Below are 24,502 nucleotides of genomic sequence, written 5' to 3'. Positions count from 1 at the left end.
TGATGGCTTACCACTTGGCTTGTATTTTTTTGTACTTGGAGGTGAAAGAAGTAGTTAATGGACAAAAAACGTAGTTTTTCACATGTATAGGGTGTATAATACTGAGTTTATTATGCTGTGTATGTGTACATATAGATTCCTCCTGGGCTTCTAAATTAAAAGCAGTGAGATTATGTATGAAATTCATGCAACCAGCATTTATTGAGCAATACTTAAGTGTTAGGCATTGTGTTTTAAAAAGAGCATGATTGATAATTTCTTGCAAAGTTACACTTGTATAGCACCTTCACAATATTCATGTTTTACTCTTTATTAGCTTATTTGGGTATTTTTAAAATGAGGAATTAATGATTATTTCAGGCATCTTAAATGTCATTAAATGGTTATTGAATAGCTATTGTAAAGGAGCAGGAATATTTCTGAAGTATAGGTCTTAGTCCATTTGTGCTATATAACAAAATATAGACAGGATGGCATATAAACAGTAGAAATTTATTTCTCTCAGTTTGGGAGGCTGAAAGTCCCAAGATCAGGGAGCCAGTATGGTAGGTTTTTTAATTTCTTCTTGATGGAAAGAGGATGAGCATCTCTCTGAGGCCTCATTTATGAGGCCACTAATCCCATTCATGAGGGCTCCATTCTCATGACTGAATCACCTACCTCTTACTACTATCGCCTAGGGAGATTCACCATACAAATTTTGGGGGCACACAAACATTCAGATAATAGCAATATAAACCTTCAGTAAAGTGTGCTAAGCTTAACTCTCAGTGATTATTTTTATATGCTGTCATCCATGTAAACTCTGACAAGATCATCCATGTAAACTCTGACAAGATCAAAATACAGATCATTTCCACCACCAGTTACAGGTACTTGGTGCTCCTTCCCAGATTTACATCCTGTCTTAGTCCATTCCTGCTGCTAAAACAAAATACCTTAGACTAGGTGATCTATAAACAACAGAAATTTTATCTCACAGTTCTGAAGACTGAGAAGTCCAAGATCAAAATGTCAGCAGGTTCATTGCCCGCTCTGGTGAGGGCAATCTGCTCCATAAATGGCACCTTATTCCTGTGTCTTCACATGGTGGAAGGGGCAAGGGAGCTTCCTTGGGCCTGTTTTATAAGGGTAGGAATCCCATTTATGAGGGCAGAGCACTCATGACCTGATCACCTCCCAAAGGCCCCATCTCTTGATACCACCACAATGGGGATTAGGTTTCAACATGGAATTTTGTGGGGATGCATACATTCAGATCCTAGGTCACCCCTACTGAGAAGTAACTCATACTCTGACTTCTGTCACTGCTTCATGGAAATGGAATCCTTCATTACATACTCTCTGTGTCTGGCTTCTTTCACTCAATGTGATATCTGTGAGATTCATCCCTGTTAACATATATTATTAGTTTGTTCTTTTTAATTGATGTTAATTTTCCACTGAAGGAAGATACCTGATTTTTTTGTTCTCCTGTTCCTGGGTATTTGGATTGCTTCCAGTTTTTGGCTGTTATGACTAATGCTGCTATGAACATTTGTGTGCATGTCTTTGTATGGACCTGTGCATTCAGAAGGTGGAATTTCTAAATCATAGTGTTGCATATGTTTAGGTTTAGTAGAAATTGCCAATTTTCCAAAGTGATTGTACTGTTCACACCTCGTCATCAATGTATGAAAGTTTTAGTTATAAGTCCAAGAGTATTTTGAGATTCATTTTTCTACCAAGTTTAATTTATTAAGAAGCTTCTTTTGAATTTGAACTTTTTTCTATTAAAAAACAGTGGTTTTATGCAAGAAATTATGTTTTACAAATACTTAATATATTGGGCATATACATACAGGCATGTACACAGTACCCACTCCCCCACCCCCCAATACACATATCTGCACCTTTGACGTGGATACTCTTTAAAAAATTTTTTTATTCATATGTAATCAATTACCCCAGACTTGGTGGCTTAAAACATTACCCATTTCTATTTTCACACTTCTGTAGTTCTGAAGCCCTGATATGGTCTGTCTGAGGCATCTGCTTAGGTTTCCCAGGCTGGGAAACGTGGTACCAGCCAGAACTACTAGCTCCTCTGAGGCTCCGGGCCTTCTTCGAAGCTCATTCAGGTTGTTGGCAGAAATCAGGTCCTTGTGGTTGTAGGACTGAGGCCCTCAGGTCTTAGAGGCCCTCACTAGTCCCAGCCATGTGGCCCTCTCCACAGCATGCAGTTTCCTTTTTCAAGGCCAGAAGGAGAGTATCTGCTGTAGCTTCAAATCTTTCTGACTTTCCGTGTCTAAAAAGTGGCTCCCCTGCGCAGGCCGTGCTCACTTCCACTCCTGGGGAGGAGATTATACTGGGCATGCACACCAGAGTGTGGTTTTAGAATTCTGCCTACCACATAAGAGAGGATTCTAATTCGCAGACAGTGGTCTGACTCTCTCACTGTTGAAACGGTTTTGTTTGATTTTTTTTCATGTTGCATTTTTACTTTTAGTAAATTTCTGTTCTTGTTAGAATGTGTTCCATTTAGCTGGGGGTGGTGGCTCATGCTTGTAATCCCAGCACTTTGGGAAGCCGTGATGGGACGATTGGTTGAGGTTAGGAGTGCAAGACTAGCCTGGTTAACATAGTGAGACCCTGTCTCTACTCTCCCCCGCGTCCCCACCAACCCCGCAAAAAAAGAATACGTGCTGTTTACTGAATGCCTGCCAAGAAGAGTGACCAACTCTGCTGGGTTTCCAGGATGTGGGACCGTTGGTGTTGATACTTGGAAAATCTCAGGCAAACTGAGATGGTCATCCTACTGCCCAGTGCCCAACGTGGTTTCAAGCATCTTCCAACTTAATTACCTCATATGATTCACAGCAGACTCATGGGAAGATCATTATTTTTGTTTTATAGGGAAGAATATTCAGGCTTTAAAGATGTTAAATAACCTGCCTAAATTCCTGCAGCTTGTATGGAGGAGAACTGGAATCTAGGGGTTTAACATTTTGTTAAAACTTATTTTCTTAAAACTTGTGTTAAATACAAGTCCTCAATTCCTTATCCCCAGTTGTTAAATCTTTTTTTTTTTTTTTTTTTTTTTAATTTTTGAGACAGAGCTTCACTCTTTTCCCCAGACTGGAGTGACTGGAGTGCAGTGGCATGATCCCTGCTCACTGAAGCCTCTGCTTCCTGGGTTTGAGTGATCCCCCCCACCTCTGCCTCCCAAGTAGGTGCACACTACAGGCACGTGCCACAATGTTCAGCTAATCAAAACAGATTTTTTTTTTTTTTTTTTGTAGAGACAGAGTTTTGCCATGTTGCCCCGGCTGGTGTCAAACTCTTGGGCTTAAGTGATCTGCCCACCTCAGCCTCCCAAAGTGCTGGGATTATATGCAAGAGCCACTGTGCCCAGCTCACAATTGTTAAACCTAAGGGCTCTGAAAATAGCAAGTTTTTTGTATAATTGATTTTTTGGCAAAAACTGACCTGGACTGATGCGAAGCTGCTGATTGTTATTATCCCATCACTTCAGCTGCAGAAATACTGTGTTTTATTATGGGGGCTGCCCAGACCTGTGGGTGGCATTAGATTGTCGGGAACTGCCCTTGTAGGACTTTTCTAAGGTTTAAAAAATTTTGAATTCAAAATACTTGCCTGTGAGGATTTTGAATCAGGGATTGTGAACTCTTGTCTTCATTTAAGGGAATCATCAAAATAAACCTTGGGTTTTATTTAATTTGTTTTTCATTTCCAGGAAGGCTGACATTTAATTCATATCTGTCCATTACTTAATTACCTTATCCTTACTCCCTTCTACTGTAGCACAGCTACCCTAAAGTTAGAACCTGAGCAATGCCATTTTATAAAAGAAAAAGCTGTTTTTAAAATAAGTTGTAAAAGCTGCCTCATTCTCCTCACAATAACTGCTGGCCTTGGCCTCTGTAAATACAGCTGCTAGTTTACTTTGCAGAATGCAAAAAGGTAAAGCTGCTACCTTCTCTTATCAGTAACTGCCAAAGTTGCTAACCTTTGTAATAACCAAAATAAGCATCCTGAGCTAATACCATCTTGGCTCCTGTGACTTGTAATAAGTAACTAAGGTCTGTAAATTCTATCCTACCAAGATAATGTAAAAACTAATGTTTATCTTGACTTCTGTAAACCACTTAAGTGACAAACGGAATGACAAAAGTCCCCGATCCCTCAGGTTGTCCGGATCCCCGTCTCCGCCCAGGAGATGAGTTACAAAATCCACTAGCCCTCCGAATGTCTGAAGCCCCATCCCTGCTCTTCACCCCCACTCCCAAGGTGGCTTTTCGGGTATAAAAAGTATAGGCACCCTCCTTTTCCCCGCCATGGTTTGGAGAGACTCGAGTCCTCCGTGGCCGCCGGCACAATAAAACCCTGCAATTTGGCATACTTTTGTCTTGGTGTTGACTTTCTATGCTCGGTCCAATACAACACTACCACAAGAAGCAAAAAAAAAACCTTGTGTCCCCACTGGCCATGCCTTAAGAACACTGCTGGAAGAACTGTTGCAAGATTTTATTTCTGGCCATGGAACATGACTAAATTGAAGGTGTCAGACGTAGTAGTGGTCTGCTAATTTCATAACTGAGTTAAAAAGGAAAAAAATCTGAATGAAAGATAATTTATTTCACCCTCAGCTAGTACATAAAATCTGTTTTATATTATGTATTTAACAAATCTTCCTAACAGTTTTGGAATTATAAATTTATTCAGTTAGATAAATTGAATCTGAAATTAAATACTGTGGTAAGTGTTTGTGTCTGGTCTTCAAGACTAGTTTGCCTTTCTCACAACATGTATTCTGTTGTTAGAAATTTGTGATAAAATGATATAAGCTATATTTGCTGGAGTGAAACATATAGTAGAGGAATTCTTAACCTGTAATGAATAGTTTCATATTTGGTAAGTATGTTAATGGGTTTAATCAGATGGTCAAAATATGTTCCCACCCTCAATCCTGAAAGTACCTTTCATAAAGAACCACTACCACAAAAGGTGATCAACCAAACCTACTTTTCCCAAAGCAACTTTCTATGGCATTTGGGGACAGAAATAGAATAATCCTTTTGACATTATGTCTTTTGAAACCTTTGATAGCAGTGTTACAGAAGAGGAATAGATGTGTGCTTACCTACTGAAACTCCAAGGGGGTGTCTTCGTGGCTGGCTGAGAAGTGATGCTTTCTTAGAATTATTTGTCCTTTTACGGTGAAGGTAATTCAGGAAAGATGAGTTTTTTCTTTTAAGAGAGTCCCCAACAGGTAGGCAGGTGTGTCAGGCCAAATGACTATGTTCTATAATGATTATTTCAGAAAGTAGTTACTTGAGAATGTTTTTATTCTATAAAACAATTTCTTATAGATATTGTAGATGTCATGCAAATTAGTCAAGGTTAGTACTGATTGTCATTTAACAGGATTTTTTTTTTGAGATAGGGGTCTCACTCTGTCACCCAGTCTAGAGTGCCATGGTGCAAGTTCAGCTCACTGCAACCTCTGCCTCCCAGGATCAAGCCTTTCTCCTGCCTCAGGCCTCCAGAGTAGCTGTGACTACAGGTGCCCACCACCACACCTGGCTAATTTTTGTATTTTTAGTAGAGATGGGGTTTTGCCACATTGGCCACACTGGTCTCGAACTCCTGACCTCAGGTAATCCTCCCGCCTCAGTCTACTAAAGTGCTGGGATTACAGGCATGAGCCACCATGCCCAGCCAACAGGATTTTTTTTTGACTTAATAAGCAGGCAGTCATGTGTATTTGCAGGACTTGGTTTCATTATAAGGACATATCCACGATAGCAATGGTCTCGCCTGAATTCTTGGATTGGTTATACCTTCTCTGAGATGCTTTATCTGGTCCTGCGCCTTGTCTCTCCTGTACACTGAACAGACATCTCTGGTTGCACTGATAATGCTTTATTGTAGTTGTCTGCTTGCCTTGTTTGGTAAGACTTACTGGAAGATCAGTGTACCCTGTCAGTCTTAACTTTCTTACCTCCTGTTGTTTAGAATATCAATTATTTATTTTTAAAAAAATTCCTTTAACTCTTTAGGCCACTTCAGTGTGCTTTCTCTCCTTGTTCTGCTGAAATTATCTACTCAATGACCACACGTTGCTAAGCTTGCAGGTTTTTGGCATTTTGTTTTTGTTTTTAAACTGCACTTGATGTCTCAGTAGCATCAGTAGAATTGAGATGTTGCCTTCTCTCACTTTCCAGGATAGCAGGCTCTCCTGGTTTTCCTGTTACTGTTCTGGCCTCTGCATTCCATTCTTTTTTGCTGGCTCTGCCGTTTTTCTTTTTCTTTCTTTCTTTCTTTCTTTTTTTTTTTTTTTTTTTTGTGTGTGTGTGTGTGTGTGTGTGTGTGCCTGCCTCATCTTTAAATGTTAGAAGGCACCAGGCATGTATATTTTTCCATATTTCCTCTCTGTGTTGGCTTTTAAATCTACCTACATGCTGATGACTCCAAATATCTATGTCTGTCTGCCATCTCCTTCTAGTTCCAGACTTCATTCTCCAACTTGATATATGAGATACAAAAGTGGACACCAATCAGGGCTCACAGACTGTAGATCACCCAGACAGAACTCAGTTCCCCCCTGCCCCTTGAACCCCCAGATGAGTTCCATGCACTGTTTCCCCATTTTAGTAGATGGCCGAAGTCTAGGCAATTAGTCAAGCTCACAACTCAGGAATCTCCCTGCACTTTCCTTGTCCCCAAATCTTGTTATTAGCAAGACTTCCCACTGTATCTGACTTCCAGGTAATATCTGAAATGTGCTCTCTTTTGTCTTCCTTTACCACCATGCCTAGCACAAACCCCCTCATGAATCTCTTGACTTAAACTCTACCATTTTCCCATTGTGGAGGACTCTCCTTAACAATGTATATTGAGTTTTTTAAGTGTTTTTAAAATACCATAAACAATTTATTGCTAAGGTACTTTTTTTCCCCCTAAAAACGCTGTGTGACACGTCTTAATTCCAGAAAGAATGGGAATTTCTAGATTGTAAGGATGGTTTCCCTTGCAGTTGAAAAGACCCTCCTTTGTCTGATTCACCACCCTCTTTTGAAGAAGGCCCAGAGCCACTGGGGACTGGCAAGCCAGGTTTTATGTCCATCTTACTGCGCATTGTGATGACCAGCTTTATTAACATTCGGAGAGATTAGAAAACCATCTGACTTTAAAACATTTACACAGTATTTCACTTACTTAACAGTCTGTACAACAGTTCTAGTTAGAAAAGTTGACTCATTTTGGATTAAAGCCAGCAAAAACTCACTGTAGCTCTTTTATCTCTCTTATAAATTCTACACGGAAAGTGATTTGTAGTGGATTTGTGATGACCAGCTAGGGTATTATAATGGTGGATATGATGGAGGGCTGTTTTCTTTCCTTTAGTGATGGCCCGTTCTTTTCTCCTTTCTGTTTCTGTTTTTCCATGTCTTGATTCCAAGAAGTTCTAGCTTTACCTGTCCAAGTCATTCAAGTCATTAGTTTACCCAAGTCAGTAGTAAATTGAAAATAATAATTCTGTTCTATCAGAGTTGTAGAATCTGAGATATTATGTTTTTGGAAGGGCTGCGAAAATGGTAGAAGTGCCGTGTATGTAAGTGATGAAATATTAAAGTACTTTATACCCTTTGTACTTAGGTGTATTCATTCTTCCTTTCCAGTCCTCATAATACCAATTAGTACCTGGAAATTCAATTACTGTTCTGACTCATGAGGCCAGAAACAGTGTTTGTTGATTTTTGTTTCTCAGTTTAGATTTGAAAACACATGCATTAACAGGCATTTACTGCATCTCTGTTGTGTGCCGTGTGCTTTAGCGGGGGCAGGAGAAATCCCAGCTTAAACCTCATGGAATCTACAGTCTAGCATGAAGGCAAAGTGTGTAATTCTCCTTCCTCTATTTGCATTTCCGTTAGGAAGAGAAGTGCAAAGCTTTGAATTGTTCAAAGAATGAAGAATGAGGCTTCCTAGAGATTGTGTGGTAAAGATGACCTTTGAGCAGGACCCTGAGAAATACCTATGATTTAGTACTTTTCTCAGTGATGCAACATGAAGCCACATTTTTGAGAGATATTAAGGACACTTTGTTCCCCAGCCCCAACCTAAGCATGTGACTGTACTCACCTCATCAGATGGTGTTGGAACCTGGCTGACAAGGACAAGGACCTATGCATTTTTTCCTGCCCTGGAACAAAATTGCCCTTGTTGGACGGGCAGTGATGTTCCTTGCGCCTTTTGACTGTGCTGTGAAATGTTTGTGGTTTGTAATAGGGATTTTATCCATCTGAGCATGCTACACCTTTTATTAATTTCCATCCATGGCAGATGGTTAAAGCAGGGTGCTGCCTTGATACTTTGACTTATGCAAGTGCTCAGATATGATTGTTTCTGTGCTTAATGTATTCTGCATGTGGTTGTAGTCAAGTTTGAAAAGTTACATAATCATGTGTTCGTGACCTGAGTTAGAGATAATTTATTAGTGACTCAGCATTAATGACTCAATTTATGCGATTCTTCTGGTAAAGCAATGTTTCTGTTTGTGTGAGCATATTTTAGCGTGCTAGGTGACCACGTCTGCTTTGTTTCCTTCCTAGGTAGTGCATTTCGGTATTCCATTACAGGAGGTCTGCCCCACTCCCGGAGGTGCATTGAATCCAGAGAGGGTGTAGTTGGAGAAAAGTCCTCGTTGGGATCATCTGTAGGTAGTAATAGGGGCTGAGAAGCTCAGGGCTACATTATTGTTGAATGTTTGTAGCTTCACTGATGTGCATGGCAGATTTCAAGACCATATAATGTTTTAGATATGAATTGCAAAACCACAACCCCTCAGACTTTTCTATACAGTAAGTTGTCAATATTGTTGATAGGTTCTTGGAAACTGCAACTTTAAGCAAAATGACATATAGTATGTAGTGTATACGTAGGATCTTTACTCTTGTTTCTATCAATTAGCTTAAGGTAAAATTATTTTCATTATGCAGGTCATTCTTAAAGTTCAGCTTCTAAGAACCTATCCATGAAGTTAAGTGAGGACTTAACTGTGTTTTTTTTTTTTTTCAGATAAATTTACTGCATTGAGCGAAATGAATAACTGAAATTGCCTACGATTTTTACCCTGGAAAGGAATTTAAACCGATAAAATGCACTTACTAGAATTTGGTGGATGATCCGCTTTCATCTGCCAACTTTATTACTAAGGATTTCCTGAGTGGGAACACTGAAAGAAAGGATCTGTATAGGGGACTGCAAGGGTAGAGCAGTGTATGAATGAAGTCAAGTAGGTATTTTAAAAATATTCTTACATTCCCTGAATATAGCCATAGTTAACTTCATTGTCCTGGTGAGTCTGTCTTCTTTTTTTAGACCAAGCCTGAAGAAATGGGTGGCAGATGTTTTACTTTTCTGAAGTACTGCAGAGCGCTGTAGTAGGTCAGAGGATGAAGCACTGCAGACCAGTGTGGTCAGGGAGGCTTCCTGCGGGAGTCAGGGAATGAGCCGGACCTTAATATTCATTTTGGTTCCATAAACATTTGAGAGCCTGCTCTAAGCTGGACGATGTTGGGCTTTGGCTCTACAGTGATTAAAAAGGCACTGTTCCTGCCCAGATGGATAGCATATTATGTGCGTCAGAGGGTGGATATCATTTGCATGGATATAATGTTGTTACCGCTGATGACAATTGCTGCATATATATGCCCATAATTTGTGTGTGTGTTTGGTTTTATGTTCATTATTTAGCCCTCATAACAACTCTTTACAGCTTTGTATTAATATCCTTGCTATATAGTTGAGGAAGCTGAGTTTCTGAGATGTTAAGGAGATTGCAGAGCCACATGATGGCTGACCTGAGATTTGAATTTATGTCTGTGTGTTTTTAAATCTCCAAGACACTGCTTCAGAAGGTGAAGGTAAGAAGCACCCTTAAACAGAGTTATGCATATGACTGTGGTGTGTGTTTTGGACATGGAAGAGTTTGGTGAGGTGTTGGAGAGTAGTGGAAAGCAAAGCTGGATGGGCAGAGGGGACCAGACATAAAAAGTCATGGTAATAAATGATAGTAATAAATGTTTGTGGCATGAAGGGCTGGGCATGGTGGCTCATGCCTGTAATCCCAGCATTTTGGGAAGCCTAGATTGAGATTATCCTGGCTAACACTGGGAAATCCCATCTCTACTAAAAATACAAAAAATTAGCTGGGTGTGGTGGCATGCGCCTGTAGTCCCAGCTACGGGAGGCTGAGGCAGGAGAATTGCTTGAACTCAGGAGGCAGAGGTTGCAATGAGCTGAATCACACCACTGCACTCCAGCCTGGGTGACAGAGCAAGATTCCATCTCAAAAAAAAAAAAAAAAAAAGTTTGTGGTATGAAAGACTGTGCTTTTGGTCTGGGTTGTATTCCAAGACCGTAAGAAGACTCATATTCAAATAGAATTGTTGAAAAATCAAGTGTGAGTATTAAAATTACCATTCAATTCAGTGCATTTATTCACCAATGTAGATAACTGAGAGTTGAGAGCACTGGCTATACTTAATCAATTATGGAAATAATAGTCTTAAGTAAGCAGCAGATGTCAGTCACCAGGATACTATGATAGCGTATACATCAGGCTAACTCTTAATTATAGCCAGTTATTGTAGACTGAAGGGATTTGAGGAACAGCTCTTCTTTTAAATGCCTTATGAATTCTTATTTTGAACAAGGAACTTTTCTAGCAAAGAGGCAGAAATGGAACTGTTGTTTTATATTTAAGTTAGAATTTCATTTCACCTAAACTAGCTTATCTATTTTTATACCAAAGGTCAGTAGTGTGAGTTAATTTTTATTTTTTATCACAATAATAGTTATACATATGGGAAAATGCTAAGAAGGAAAAATAGCAGTGTTTAAACTCCTGTCTCCCCGCTCCTCCCACCTCTTGTCCTGGCCACTTAACAAAGACTCATATTACTATCTTTCTGATGAATCACATTTTAGGATTTGTCTGTTGACTTCATTCCCATCTTGTTGGGCGGAGGTTTAACTTGCTTCTCTTTCTTTCATAGTCACTCAGCCTAGCTTTTCCCTAATATCTAATCATCCCAGTATTGCTGTATCATAAGTATTCGTTATTATTCAGTGTTTATACTATTTATGTCACTCTTATTCCCAGATGAGCCAAGTAGGGTACTATGATTGTATTCCCTTATTATTTAACCCTTTTCTTCCCCTCAGGATAAAAATTTCCCCCCAGTGGTTTAGTTTCTTAATCTATTGCAAAATCTTCCTACATCTTCAGTATAATTTCATACATTCAGACCAATTAGATGGTTTTTCAGTTCCTTAAGGTTTTGTTTTTTTCCTGAAGACCTCCACCTGCTAGTCCTTTGTCATCCTTTGCCTTCCAGATTGGTTGCTCAGTGGGCCTGCTGCCCAGGTGATTTCCTGAACTTCATTTTAATCGTCATCTTGGGAATTGTCTTTGCCCCCTACTTCTGCCACATCTTGTTTTTTTTGAATCTTGTGTTTTTGTCTTTTTTGGTTTAACTCCTTTTTTTGGGAACTTAATCTCCAGTATCTTCCTAAAAGAGTATTTGTAAGTCATAAATTATAAGACTTTTTAATCTCTATAAATGTCCTAATTCTGCTTTCACACTTGATAGTTTAGCTGGGCACAGATTTCTAGGTAGTTTTCTTTAGAATTTTGTCTTCAGATTTCTGGAGTTTTTAGTGAGAAGCATAGTAGTTAAGAATTCAAGCCCTGGAGCTTGAATGTAGACTCAGTTTACATTCTAGCTCCATCACTTAGTAATGCCATGACTTCATAGATGTTATCTGATTTATCTTTATAGTTGTCCCTTGACCATCATGGATTTAAACTTTGTGGATCCACTTATATGTGGAATTTTTTCGAGCAAATAGGGATCAAAAATACAGTATTCACAGGATGCAAAATCCATGTTTCTATGGAGGGGATTACATACAAAATCCACTTGTGTTTACTCAGGTTCTTCTGGGCTGACTGCAGGATTTCAGTGCATGAGAATTTGGGGATATGTGCACAGTCCTGCAGCCATTGCCCTTGTATACCAATGGATGACTGTATCAGTTTTCTAAATGGATTTATAAGTAGTACTTTCCTCATGTGGGATTTAAGTTGGTTGCTATATCTAAGCATTTAGAGAAGGAGCTGACACATGAGGAGGGCTTTTAAAATTGGCCATTATTCCTGTAAGTCCTTTATATGTGACCTATTAAAAATTTGGAAGTTTCTACATCTGTTATTTTTCCTAGGTATTCTGGAATTTCATAATGGTGTGCTTTAGTAACTTTTTTTCAGGTAATGTTTGGTGGAAACAGTGTTCTTCAGTTTCAGGACATTTTTGTGGTGGTTGTTGCTTTATTAATTACTACCCACCTGCATCCTGGATTTTCTCTGTTTTTTCTAACTTACTGGTCAGATGTTTAACCTCTTAGAATAACTTCTTAATTTTTAAAGTTTTACGTGTTTGACTTTCTGAGAGATTTCCTTACTTTATTTTTCAAGCTTTTCGAATCAAAATTATTTGAGAGCCATGATGTTTTTTATTTCTATCACCTTGTTCTAATCCATTGGCTGCTCCAGTTCTTATTTTATGGGCACTATATTTTTTCATACCTCTGTGAGTATACAAATTATGGTATTAAACAAATTTTTTTTCTCCATGCATTAGATCTGCTTTTCTTGAGGCTTTTTTTTTAGAGGTTTATGTGAGTGTGTATAGGGGTGATTTCTGTATCAGTCTGACCACCACGGCTCAGATTTTTTGTAATTGAGGTCTTCCTTAAACGTTTAATGATCCTTGAATATTTATTCAAATGTAAAAACAGTGCATCCGAATCTCTTTGGCATCTTGTGCTGTGTGTGTGTGTGTGTGTGTGTGTGTGTGTGTGCGTGTGTGCGTGCGTGTGTAGGTGGTGTTTAGCTGGTGGGCTTTATTATATTTATATAATGATCTGGGGAAAAACCAGCTGTTTTCTTGGAACTGCCAAATGTCAGCATCCAAACAGCTTTCTCCAAAGTGGTTCAATTTCTTTCAATAAGAAACTTCCAATCACATGCCTGTGAATATACTCCTGTTGTCAGCGCTGTGAGAGCCTCTGTGTGTGTGTGTGTGTGTGTGTGTGTGTGTGTGTGTGCGCGCGCGCGCGCGCACGCGCGCATGCGCAGGTGCACATTCGCGCGTGTGTGCTGGGAAAGAGCTACAGCTACTTAAATAGAAGTTGGAGGAGCAGGAGGGAGGAGGAGGAGCTAATACTGATTATTTACTCTGTACCAGACACCATCCTAAGTGCTATAGCTCACTCAGTCCTCACATCAGCTCTGCAGCTTTGCAACTGTTATTGTCATCATTTTTTTAGATGAGGAAAGTGAGGTACAGAGATATCAAGCAGCTTGCTCAAAGTAAGGCATCTCTGCTAATTTACAGAGCTGCAATTGAACTCAGGAACCTTGTAGATTGTATGCATTCGGCTTCTCACTACATCATTCTTTTTTTCAATCCTTGTCACCATCTCTGCTATGCCTGAGATTCCCAAGACTAGTTGTGGCTAACCCAGAGAATAACCCTTCAGTGCCTGATGTTAGTGGAGAGAAGAATTGCCTGGTTACATCTCTTATGGCTCAGCAGGGGAGAGGAGCACCCTCATGGTTGCTAAATGTGGGGCTGGAATGTGAGGCAGGAGGCAGGTGAGGGGTTGGTATCAGGTAGGAGGTGTCCCGGCTGTATGGGGAGGAGAGGCTTTTGCCAGTACTGTTACAGGTTTGGGATTCTGGGACACTGGGCACTAATGTGCCTAATCTGCAAGGCATTCTGGACTGCATCTTGTGCAGAGTTCATTCATCTGCCTGTCTCCTTGCAAGCCCGCAGAGCTTGACTTTGGGCCTCAGCTCTGCGTGGAGCTACCGATTGGGCCTTCAGCAAAGAGGCTTTTAATCAGAAACACAGAAATGAGTCCTTAGTGCACTGGGCAGTGGGTATCCTATTTTACTAGGAGGTTTTTGTCTAGAAATTGGTCATATCTCTTGGATATGGTATAGGACGGAGTGGGAAGGGTACCACAAGGAAAAACACGAGAATTTGTACTGTGCAACAGTTTGGTGTTTCCAACTGGGTCCACCTACATTCTTGACTCCAAACTTCCAAAACAAACACACCTGTGCATTTTGCCCAAGATTATATTGCTGGGTGTTTTTATTGTACCCTCTGGCAACTTACATTTGGTTTCTCTTCCCCATTGTTGCTGTTTTAGGGAATTCTTACTGACGTGTTGTTTTTTCCACTTGGCCTAGTTAGATTTGGTCTACTAAAATACAGAGGAAATTGTCTCTATCTTAGGGACTTTATCCTTCTATTCAGGCTCACTTCCAACCTTTCTTTTTCCTCCCTGTAAATAATCCCTGTAACAGTGTTTAAGGCAAAACCCAGTTGTTTATGTTTTAGCTCTATTCTTCTCTCTCTTTGCTTCTTAAATCTTTAGAGTTAAAGAAAGAGTTCATTAATCAGAACCTTAATATTAAAAAAAAGAATAACCTCAAAAGCACCATTCTTGTGAGTTTGGTCTATTTTGTAAACTCCTTGGTAGCAGAAATAAATGTTTGATGACTTTGTTTGTAAGACACTATGAGTTAATGTTTAGGACTTGGGAAGTGAATTTTATATAAAAAACAAAAGTGTAAAAACCATCTATTGTCTATCCATTCACTTGATATTTTTCACAATTTTAGATTTTATTTTTTTATTTAGATTTTATTTATTTCCTTTAATTATGCTTAAAAAAACCTAACTATCTATTTTCAAGATTGAAAACACATTAGGGGAGTCAGACTCTGTGATATCAATTGAGATTTTCGCCTAGGAATGGAATACTTGTTTAAGTGATCAATACCTCTTTTTTAAAAAAAGCATTATTATGTTTTAAATCAGCACTGGGCAATAGAAACAATATAAACCATATATGTAATATTAAGTTTTAAATAGACACATTAAAAAGTAAAAAGAAATAGGTGAAGTTAATTTTAATATACTTTAACTCATAGCTAAAATATTTTAGCATGTAGTTGATATAAAAATTATTAGTTTGATAACCAATTTTTTTTTTTATACAAAGTCTTTGAAATCTGGCACATTTCAATTTACACTAGCCCTGGCAAGTGCTCAGTTGCCACATGTGGCTAGTAGCTACCATATTGGACTGTGTAGTTTTAGATAAGTCTCTTTTTGAGGGCTGTGGCAGGGCTGAATGCTTACCCAGAGAACTTGTTAATGAATGTCTGATAGGACCTTGGATAAAAGGCATTTTAAAACTCTTTTATTTGGAAATAATTTCAAACTTACATAAAAGTTGGAAAAAAGTACAAAGAATATTCTTACTCAAATTCAGCTATTAACATTTTGCTTTATTCTATCCTTTGCACTCCCATGTGCACAATACACTCTCTGTCTTTCTATGTCTCATATATATGAGATGTTCTCTCCTGCTGGATCATTTGAGAGTATACATCTTGGTCCTTTACTCTAAAATACTTCAGTGTGTATTTCCTAAGAACAAGAACATTCTCTCCCATAACCACTGTAGCACAGTTATCAACTTCAGGAAATTTAACACAAATTCAATACTTAAACTGTTCTCCATACTCCACTTTTGTCAACTGATGAGATATCCTTTATAGTTTTTCTTTATTTCTCTACACAAGGTCAGTTTAGGACCATGCACTGCATTTAGTTGTTAGGTATCTTTAGACCCCTGTAGTCTGGAACAGCTCTTCAGGTTTTCCTTACGTTTCATGACATTGACCTTTTAGAATAATGCTTCTCTTTCTTTTTAATAGAATGTTTGGTATTTTGTGTTTATTTATTCATTTATTTTTTTTTTGTTAATTAAATTCAGGTTAATCATCCCAAGCCAGAATACTACATAAATGATGTGTCCTCTTCAGGGTGTCACATGTGGAGGTCTGTGCAGAGTAGCTATGGCTTCTCATTGGTGATACTCTTTTTGATCACCTGGCCAAAGTGCTGTTCGTTTTCTCAGCTGTGTTGTTACTGTTTTTTTACCCCTATATTTGATAAACAATCTGTGGAGAGAGAACTTCAAAGCTGTGCAAATATCCTATTCCTTATCAGAATTTCTTCCCTAGATTTAAGATCCTTTGATGATTCTTCCATGAGCCAATCTTTTCTATAATGATTGCAAAAAGGATGATTTTCCAATTCTGGTACTCCCTCCATGAATACTGGCAGCTGACAAATGTAAGCAAGAGCCTCTTGTTGTCCCTGTCCACCCACCCACCTATCTGTGAACTCAAGTAGTTCTACTTTTTTCTTCAATGATTATTTCATTTGATTATTTGGATTCAAATTTGGTCAGAGAGTCCCAGATTTGGTCAGCAGGAGCTCCTTTAAGTTGGCTCATGTGTTTTTTTGGTGTACCCCATTCACTGGCAGTGGTGGGTGGGTACCTCTTTATTTATTTTCTAGCTTAACAAGATGTTTCAGCATCATGTATTTACCCTTCCCTGGGTCTGGAAGCAGTAAGTTCTCTGAGGAATGCTGTTTCAGTGGGAAATGGTATTAGAAACCAACATCTGGCCTTTAGAGGTACTCATTGTTCCTGGAATATATTTGCTGCTAGACTCGTTCAGCAGACACACACACACATATATATATATATGCATACCTACATACACACATTCAGTAGCAGTCTGGGTGCAATTAGGAGACGAAAACCACATAGTAGGTTAAACAGGGAAAGTTTAATGTAAAGAATTATTAACTACCAGGCATGGTGGCTCACACTTGTAATCCCAGCACTTTGGGAGGCTGAGGTGGGCAGATCACCTGAGGTCAGGAGTTCAAGACAAGCCTGGCCAACATGGTAAAACCCTGTCTGTACTAAAAATACAAAAATTAGCCAGGCATGGTGGCGCACGCCTGTAATCCCAACTACTCAGGAGGTTGAGGCAAGAGAATCATTTGAACCTGGGAAGTGGAGGTTGCAGTGAGCCAAGATTGCGCCACTGCACTCCAGCCTGAGTTACAGAGTAAGACTCTGTTTAAAAAAAAAAAAAAAAAAAGAATTATTAACTGAAAAGATAGAAGCTGTAAGATTTAAAGAGACTCTGTATGGTACCCTAGGGCTGAAGGAGAGGACGCAAAGGAGGATAAACTTGGAAGGGGTTCAGATCTTATTTGGATTCAGCCTAGCACATAACACAGAAGTTTGTTGGTTTAGCCAGACTAGAGCTGGTCTAGAGTTGTTTGCCAATCAGTAAATTATTCTTTGGAGTGCAGGCAGAGGAGGAGGCCATCAATACATGGTAGTGGTGGTGTGTGGGCAGAGGGCCTTCAAAGTGAATGGCCCATGCAGGGGTGTGGGGTGGAGAGGGGCTTGCAGAAAGAGTGATCACTCACTTTGTGACCCTCAGGCCATTGGCAGCTGGGAGTATGGAAAAGTGGCAGGATAATTGGTTTTCATATTGAGAAGCTATAGAAAGGCTGTCACTAGGCCAAAACCATAAGGCAGGCATCCCCAAACTATGGCCTGTGGGCCGCATGCGGCCCCCTGAGGCCATTTATCTGGCCCCCCACTGCACTTCAGGAAGGGGCACCTCTTTCATTGGTGGTCAGTGAGAGGAGCACAGTATGTGGCGGCCCTCCAATGGTCTGAGGGACAGTGAACTGGCCCCCTGTGTAAAAAGTTTGGGGACACCTGCTATAAGGTCACAGGACTGTGTACTGGGCTAGTGGATGGGCGGACTTTCCTGGATTTTCTCATACCTTCATGGCATGTTCCACTCCCAAGAGCCCTGGAACTTGCAGGAAGTATTTTCATCTTACGGTGTCTCTCTAGTCCCTTTTCTTGAGAAAGCTTAACCTTGTGCTCACTTTAAAGAAATGCTTAAAGGAATGCTTAAAGGAATTCCATTGTTTATTATAGTGCATGTATTGGTGAGTTTGGAGCTGAGAGGCAATAAACTGACACACACATACATACATGCATATATGTGTACATGTACATGTATTTGTTTTAGAAATCATGAATTTACACCAGCATTTCCAATTCCAGACTACCCCTTTACCTTCCCCCATTTCCTTTTTGTATTTTCTTCTTCCATAGTTTGCTTAATGCCATAATACATTTAAAATAATTTCAGGTTTACTTCACTTGTACAAATATGAAAACCAAACCTACTAAAAGGATGTTATGGACTAAATGTTTGTGTCCTCCCAAAATTCGTATGTTTAAGCCCTAACCTCCAATGTGATGATATTCTGAGATGGGGCCTTTAAGAGGTAATTAACGTTAGATGAAGTCATGAGGGTGGGGCCTTCATGAAGAGATTAGTGCCTTAAAAGAAGACACATCAGAGAGCTTGCACTAAGAAGAGGCCATGTGAGCTCACAGTGAGATGGTGGCCACTTATAAATAAGAAGAGGCCTTAGGATGAAACCTACCTTGCTAGCACCTCAATCTTGGACTTTCTGGCCTCCAAAACTGTGAGAAATAAATTTCTGTTGTTGGAATTCCCCAGTCTGTGGTATTTGATATGGCAGCACAAGCAGACTAACATAGAAGAGTTTAGTTGCTTACAGTTCTTCACCCTCCCTCTGCCCACCTTCCCAAACTGGGTATGTACAGTTGGCTCCTGTGTGAGTCTGCTTATACTCAGATTGTTTTCAATGATATATTAGAACAATTTTTAGAGATTTGTGACAATTTGAAAAAATTCACAGATGAGCTACATAGCCTAGAAATATTTTTTAAAAATTAAGAAAAAGGTGTGTCATGAATGAATACAATAAATGCAAGTACTGTTCTATTTTGTCATTTACTGCTTACCATCAAATACATACAAATTTATTATAAAGTGTTAAAGTTTATCAAAACTTGTACACACAGAGACCACACATGGTGCTACTTTCAGTTGAGGGGAATGTAGACAAACATAAAGATGCAGTATTAAATTGTAACTACATGAACGTAACTGTAGCACATGCTGCAGTACTGCAATAATTTTGTAGTCTCCTCCTGTTGCCATTCCAGTGAGCTCTGGTATCATGAGTATCTGCTTAAAACTGTGTGAAACTCATCATCCCAGTGTGAGCAGTTCATCCCCAGTGAATTGTACATCATAGTAAAAAGTGCCCTCTCCTTGTTCTCATGTACTCTTCCTTCTGTTTCATGCAGTACTGTAAACCTTGAATAACACTGTGGGATCCATATGAAGTGGCACTTGTGATGCTGGAAGTGCTCCCAAGAAGCAGAGAAAAGTCATGACATTACAAAAGTTGAATTGCTTGATACATATGTTAATACAGGTCTGCAGTGGGGTGGCTGCCATTTCAGACAGATGATTCATCTTGTAAACAGGCAATGTAAGCTTGTTATATGGATAAATACAGTACAGTACTATAAATGTATTTTCCTTATAAATTTCTTAATAATGTCTTTTTGTAGCTTACTTTATTGTAAGAATATGGTACATAATACATTAAACATACAAAATACATATTCATTTACTGTTTATGTTATTGGTAAGGCTTCCGGTCAGCAGTAGACTCAAGTAAATAGGTTTTGGGGAGGCAAAAGTTATATGCAGATCTTCAGTTGTATAAGGGTTGGCACCCCTAACCCCCACATTGTTCAGGGATCACCTGGAGTTAAATACTGAAGTTCCTAAGTTGCTTACATTGATTACCCTCTACTCCCCTTTCACTGTGTGCTATGGTCAGAATGTGTCTTCTAAAATTCATATGTTGAAACTTTATAGCCAATGTGATCATATTTAGAGGTGTGGCCTTAAAGGTGATTGGGTAACAAGGGTGGAACCCTCAAGGATGGGATTAGACCCTTTATAAAGGGGCTTGAGGAAGGGGTTTGTCTCCCTGTTCTGCTCTTCCCGCCATGTGAGGACACCTAGAAGGTGGCATTTATGAGGAATAGGCCTTCACTAGATATACTAACTCTGCTGACGTCTTGATCTTGGACTTCCTAACCTCCAGAACTGTGAGAAAATAAATTTCTGTTATTGGCTGGATACGGTGGCTCATGCCTGTAATTCCAGAGCTTTGGGAGGCTGAGGCGGGCAGATCATGAGGTCAGGAGTTCAAAACCAGTCTGGCCAACATGGTGAAACCCCGTCTCTACTAAAAATACAAAAATTTAGCTGGGTGTGGTGGCAGGCACCTGTAATCCCAGCTACTAGGGAGGCTGAGGCAGGAGAATCAGATGTACCTGGGAGGCGGAGGTTGTAGTGAGCTGAGCAACACACACACACACACACACACACACACACACACACTCTCTCTCTCTCTCTCTCTCTATATATATATATGTGTGTGTGTGTGTGTGTGTGTGTGTGTGTGTGTGTGTGTGTTCTTTATAAATAGCCAATCTCAGGTACTTTGTTATAGTAACAGATATACTTAAGTAATTATGCTTAATTACTTAATGTGGTTCAGTAATTCATTTAAAATATGTAGTTTTTATTTGTTTCAGTTTGCTTTCGGTGTTTTGATTTTTCTTCATTTTTATTAATTTTATGTTTTGAATATATAGCACATTAACACACATTTGAAAGTCAAAAGCACATTAAAAAGGAATATCCAGACAAGTAACATTACATTCATCCCTCCCACTTTACCTGTTTTGTATATACTAACTTCATTATTTTCTGATTCATTTTTATATCTTCTGTCAAAATAGTAAGGTGTCTGTGCTTGTGGTGTATATGCTCTCTTTTCTTCCTTTGACATAGGAAAGCATACTATATATACTGTTTTTTGCACTTTTTAAAAATTTGAGATGGAGTTTTGCTCCTGTTGTCCAGGCTGGAGTGCAGTGGCATGATCTTGGCTCACAGCAAGCTCTGCCTCCCGGGTTCAAGCGATTCTCCTGCCTCTCAGCCTCCTGAGTAGCTGGAGTTACAGACATCGCCACCATGCCTAGCTAATTTTGTATTTTTAGTAGAGATGGGGTTTCTCCATTTTGGTCAGGCTGGTCTTGAACTCCCAACCTCAGGTAATCTGCCTGCCTTGGCCTCCCAAGGTGCTGGGATTACAGGTGTAAGCCACTGCACCCGGCCTGCACTTTGCTTTTTTTATTTAACATCCAGAGGTCACTCCACGTCAGTTCATGTATGTCTTCCTCATTCTTTTTCATAGCACATGATGTGCCATTACATGTATGTACCATATTTTACTCACAGCTCTCCAAGTTTGAATGTTTAGGGATTTTCTGTATTTTGCAATTATAAATAATGCTGTAGTGAATAATTTGTGTATATGTTTGAGGTGTATCTTCAGGGTAAATTCTTAGAAGTGAGATTGCTGCATTATAATGTGAAGACATTTATAGTTTTCTTAGATATTGCCAAACTTCTTTGCATAATGATGAACCATTTTGCATCCCCAGCAGCAATTTATGAGAATACCATTTTCTCCCATAGCTTCACCCAGAGCGTATTACCAAGCTTTTATGTTGTTGCCAATAGGGCACTGCAGGGTGGTTTTAATTTGGATATCTCTTATTATGAGTAACGTTGAACATCTTTTCAGACATTTAAGGGCCATTTAAAAAATCTTGTGAATTCTCTAGTTATATCTTTCATCCATTATTCTGTAGGAATTTTGGTCACCTTACCTTCTTCAAATGGTAAAAGTTCTATGTATATTGGGTATAGTAATGTTAAATCTTTTATCTGTGATTATAAATGTCTTCTCTCAGTTGTTAACTTTGACTTTGCTTAGGGTATTTTTTGCCATGCAGAAGGTTTAAAAAAATTTTTTTATATAGTCAAATTTATCAGTATCTTATTGCGCTGGATTTTGAGTCATAATTAGAAAGTCTTTTTCCACATGTAAGTGATAGAGGAATTCACCTATATTTTCTTATAGCTCAGGAAAAGACTCATAAAAAATACTACTGGTAAGAAAATCAACATGTATTTTGTACTCATTAGGGAATCTTTCATTCATGACTTCCTTATAGCAGGACAAATAATAATCAAGCACTTTTATCTGCTGGACAATTTGTTTTTAAATTCCTTCTAAAAATAGTTAAACTAAAGAACAGAGAGACAAGTAACCATTCAGGTAAAGTAAGAATTTCATTTAGGGACAGAAATGGGAATGTAAGTCATTTTTTTAAAACTTTGATTTTTTGGTCTATTTTGAATTAGTCCCTAAGACCAATTCACTTTTTTTTTTTTTTAAGGTTCTTGCCTGTTAAATGGGTCATTTTGTTTAAGATGTTTTCTTTCTGATTTCATAGAGCATTTTGCTCAGAATAGAATACAAGTCTCACTAGTGTCTTAGAGTTCTGTTCATTTTTTTGCAGGGATGAAGTTATTTGGAAAGAAAAGGTTATGAGCTATAAATTTTTTCCCCTCCCCTCCCCCTTCCTGTGTTTCTTTCTTTTCTGTCTGTCCATCCTTGTGTGTCTGTCTGTCTGTGTGTGTGTCTCTCTCTCTCTTTCTCCCTCCCTCCCTCCCTATCTTTCTCTCTCCCCTCCCCCTTCCTTTTTTTTCTTTCGCATTGCTCTGTTGCCTAGGCTGGAGTGCAATGGTGTGCAATCCCAGCTCACTGTAAAGCCTTAACTTTCAGGGCTCACAAGATTCTTCCACTTTAGCTGGGACTACAGGTGCACACCACCATGCCCAGCTATTTTTTTGTGTTTTTTTGTAGAGATGGGGTTTCACCATGTTGCCCAAACTGGTCTTGAACTCCTGGACTCAAGAAATCCACCTGCCTTGGCCTCTCAAAAGTGTTGGGATTACAGGCATGAGCCACCACACCTGGTCAGCTGTAAAAATGTTTAGCCTTTTCTCCCTGATACAGACTGAAGCAGTGGATAGTGAATGCATGTGTGTGTGAAACAGGTGGGAGACTAAAAATAGATCCTCAGATGCCTTTCTGCCACCAGTGTCACTAAAGCCCTGGCACTGATTCCCTTCCTGGAATTAAAGTGAATACAAGAAGAAATACATTATTTACCTTTTATTTTAAGGCACCAAAGCCAAATCCCTGCTCCCACAGATTGTACAAACAAATAGAAACAACAAAGTGTCAAGTACACTGAGTACCAGTCAGTCAGCCTACTTAATACTCCTAAAGACCTCCAAGCATTTTTAGAAAGAAGTGAACGTTTGTTTTTTTTTTTTTTTTAAACCTACTCAAAATTGCTAAGCAGTTTTGGGACTGTAACAAAGGTGCTAGAAGTAGGAAACAGAAGAAACTAGGAGAATTTAGAATCTTGGAGTTGGAAAGACCTTAGAAACCACCTCATTTTTCAGATTAAGAAAATTAAAGGCTAGAAAGTAGCTGGAAGACCAAAGCACTGGAATTATAGGTGTGAGCCACCCCACCCAGCCCGAATCATACTTAAAAGTGTAATGAATACTGACAATCAAAAACAGACATTTAACATGATAGGTTTAAAGGACACATAATTTGGTGAACATGATATTGCAATTAAACCTTATTTTGGACATTCTCATGCAGCCAGTTTATTGAAGTTCATGTCTCAATCTGCACCTGCCAGTTCCTTTTGGGCCAGTCTCTGCTAAAGGAGTGCTGCTGATGTGTGAACTGCTCCAAAGCTGGGCAGTGACCATTTCCTCTCTATATCCCCTGTGGAATTTAGCATTATACATTTCCACATACTAGAGGCTGGTTTAATATTTGTGACATTGAATTCGCCATGTTATGTTGCACCTGCAGTGGGGAATAGAGAGGCTAGCAGGTTGGAAGGTGAACAGGCCCAGGGACCTGAATTACTACTTTGGGGCAGAGCCAGGACCAGAGAGGGACCAGGTGGTATTGTTAGTTACAGGTAGAGAGGGTACTCTGCAGGTGGAGAATGATCATATTTCCTGAACCTTGCTTTTGAGAAAGGTCTCGATTATAACAAGTATTCTTCCTGAAATGTTGCCTTACTCTATCCTCAGAACTCCCCTCCTGTGAGTCTCTGATGACTGCTCTTCTCATGCAGGTATAAGCCCTCCTGAGCAAGCGAGCATTCCCTGTGCTTGTGTAAAAGACTGAGTCCTGAGAGGGGTCATGGAGCTCAGGATACATTAATTGCATTGGCCACATGAGCTTAATTGATGTGGATCTGCTCATGCCAGGTGGGTTGACCTTACTGTGTATGCAGTAGGACATGTTCAGAGGTCTGCAGTTTCATTTGGTGACGTGTACAGTAAGCTTGATAATTTGGTGACTAGAAAAAAATTCATTTTGGGGGGAAAGAAGTGTATCAGAATTGTTTTGTAATTAATTAGCCATTAAACCTGAAATAGTAGTATAGACATTCAGATTATAGGATCACTCCTGTGTTGAGTGTAATCATATGTATTGAATTAAATCCTTATTAATTTAGCTTTATTTTCTTAAATTTGTTCCTGAGTATGCCTAAGTGAGTGTCTTCCCTCCTGCCCCTGACGCTAATTGGGGCCTCCTCT

The 24,502-nt window shown here is 39.3% G+C and overlaps 1 protein-coding gene across 3 annotated transcripts in view; it reads left to right on the top strand.

The window, feature by feature from the left end:
* Positions 1 to 24,502, top strand: part of TULP4 (TUB like protein 4) — a 287,703-nt gene that overhangs the window by 73,350 nt on the left and 189,851 nt on the right. The window contains exons 2-3 of one of the 3 annotated variants that reach the window (XM_074397191.1): positions 19,231 to 19,418; positions 24,034 to 24,169. The exons of 1 other annotated variant lie outside the window; for it this stretch is intronic. In XM_074397191.1, the coding sequence (XP_074253292.1) occupies positions 24,149 to 24,169 (21 nt within the window). In that variant the 5' untranslated portion in view covers positions 19,231 to 19,418; positions 24,034 to 24,148. The remainder of the gene's footprint in view (positions 1 to 19,230; positions 19,419 to 24,033; positions 24,170 to 24,502) is intronic. One more of the 3 variants, XM_074397192.1, reaches the window with a different exon arrangement.

Source organism: Saimiri boliviensis, chromosome 4 (genome assembly GCF_048565385.1).
Source record: "Saimiri boliviensis isolate mSaiBol1 chromosome 4, mSaiBol1.pri, whole genome shotgun sequence".
Classification (NCBI taxonomy): domain Eukaryota; kingdom Metazoa; phylum Chordata; class Mammalia; order Primates; family Cebidae; genus Saimiri; species Saimiri boliviensis.
This window is presented reverse-complemented; position numbering and strand designations above follow the sequence as displayed.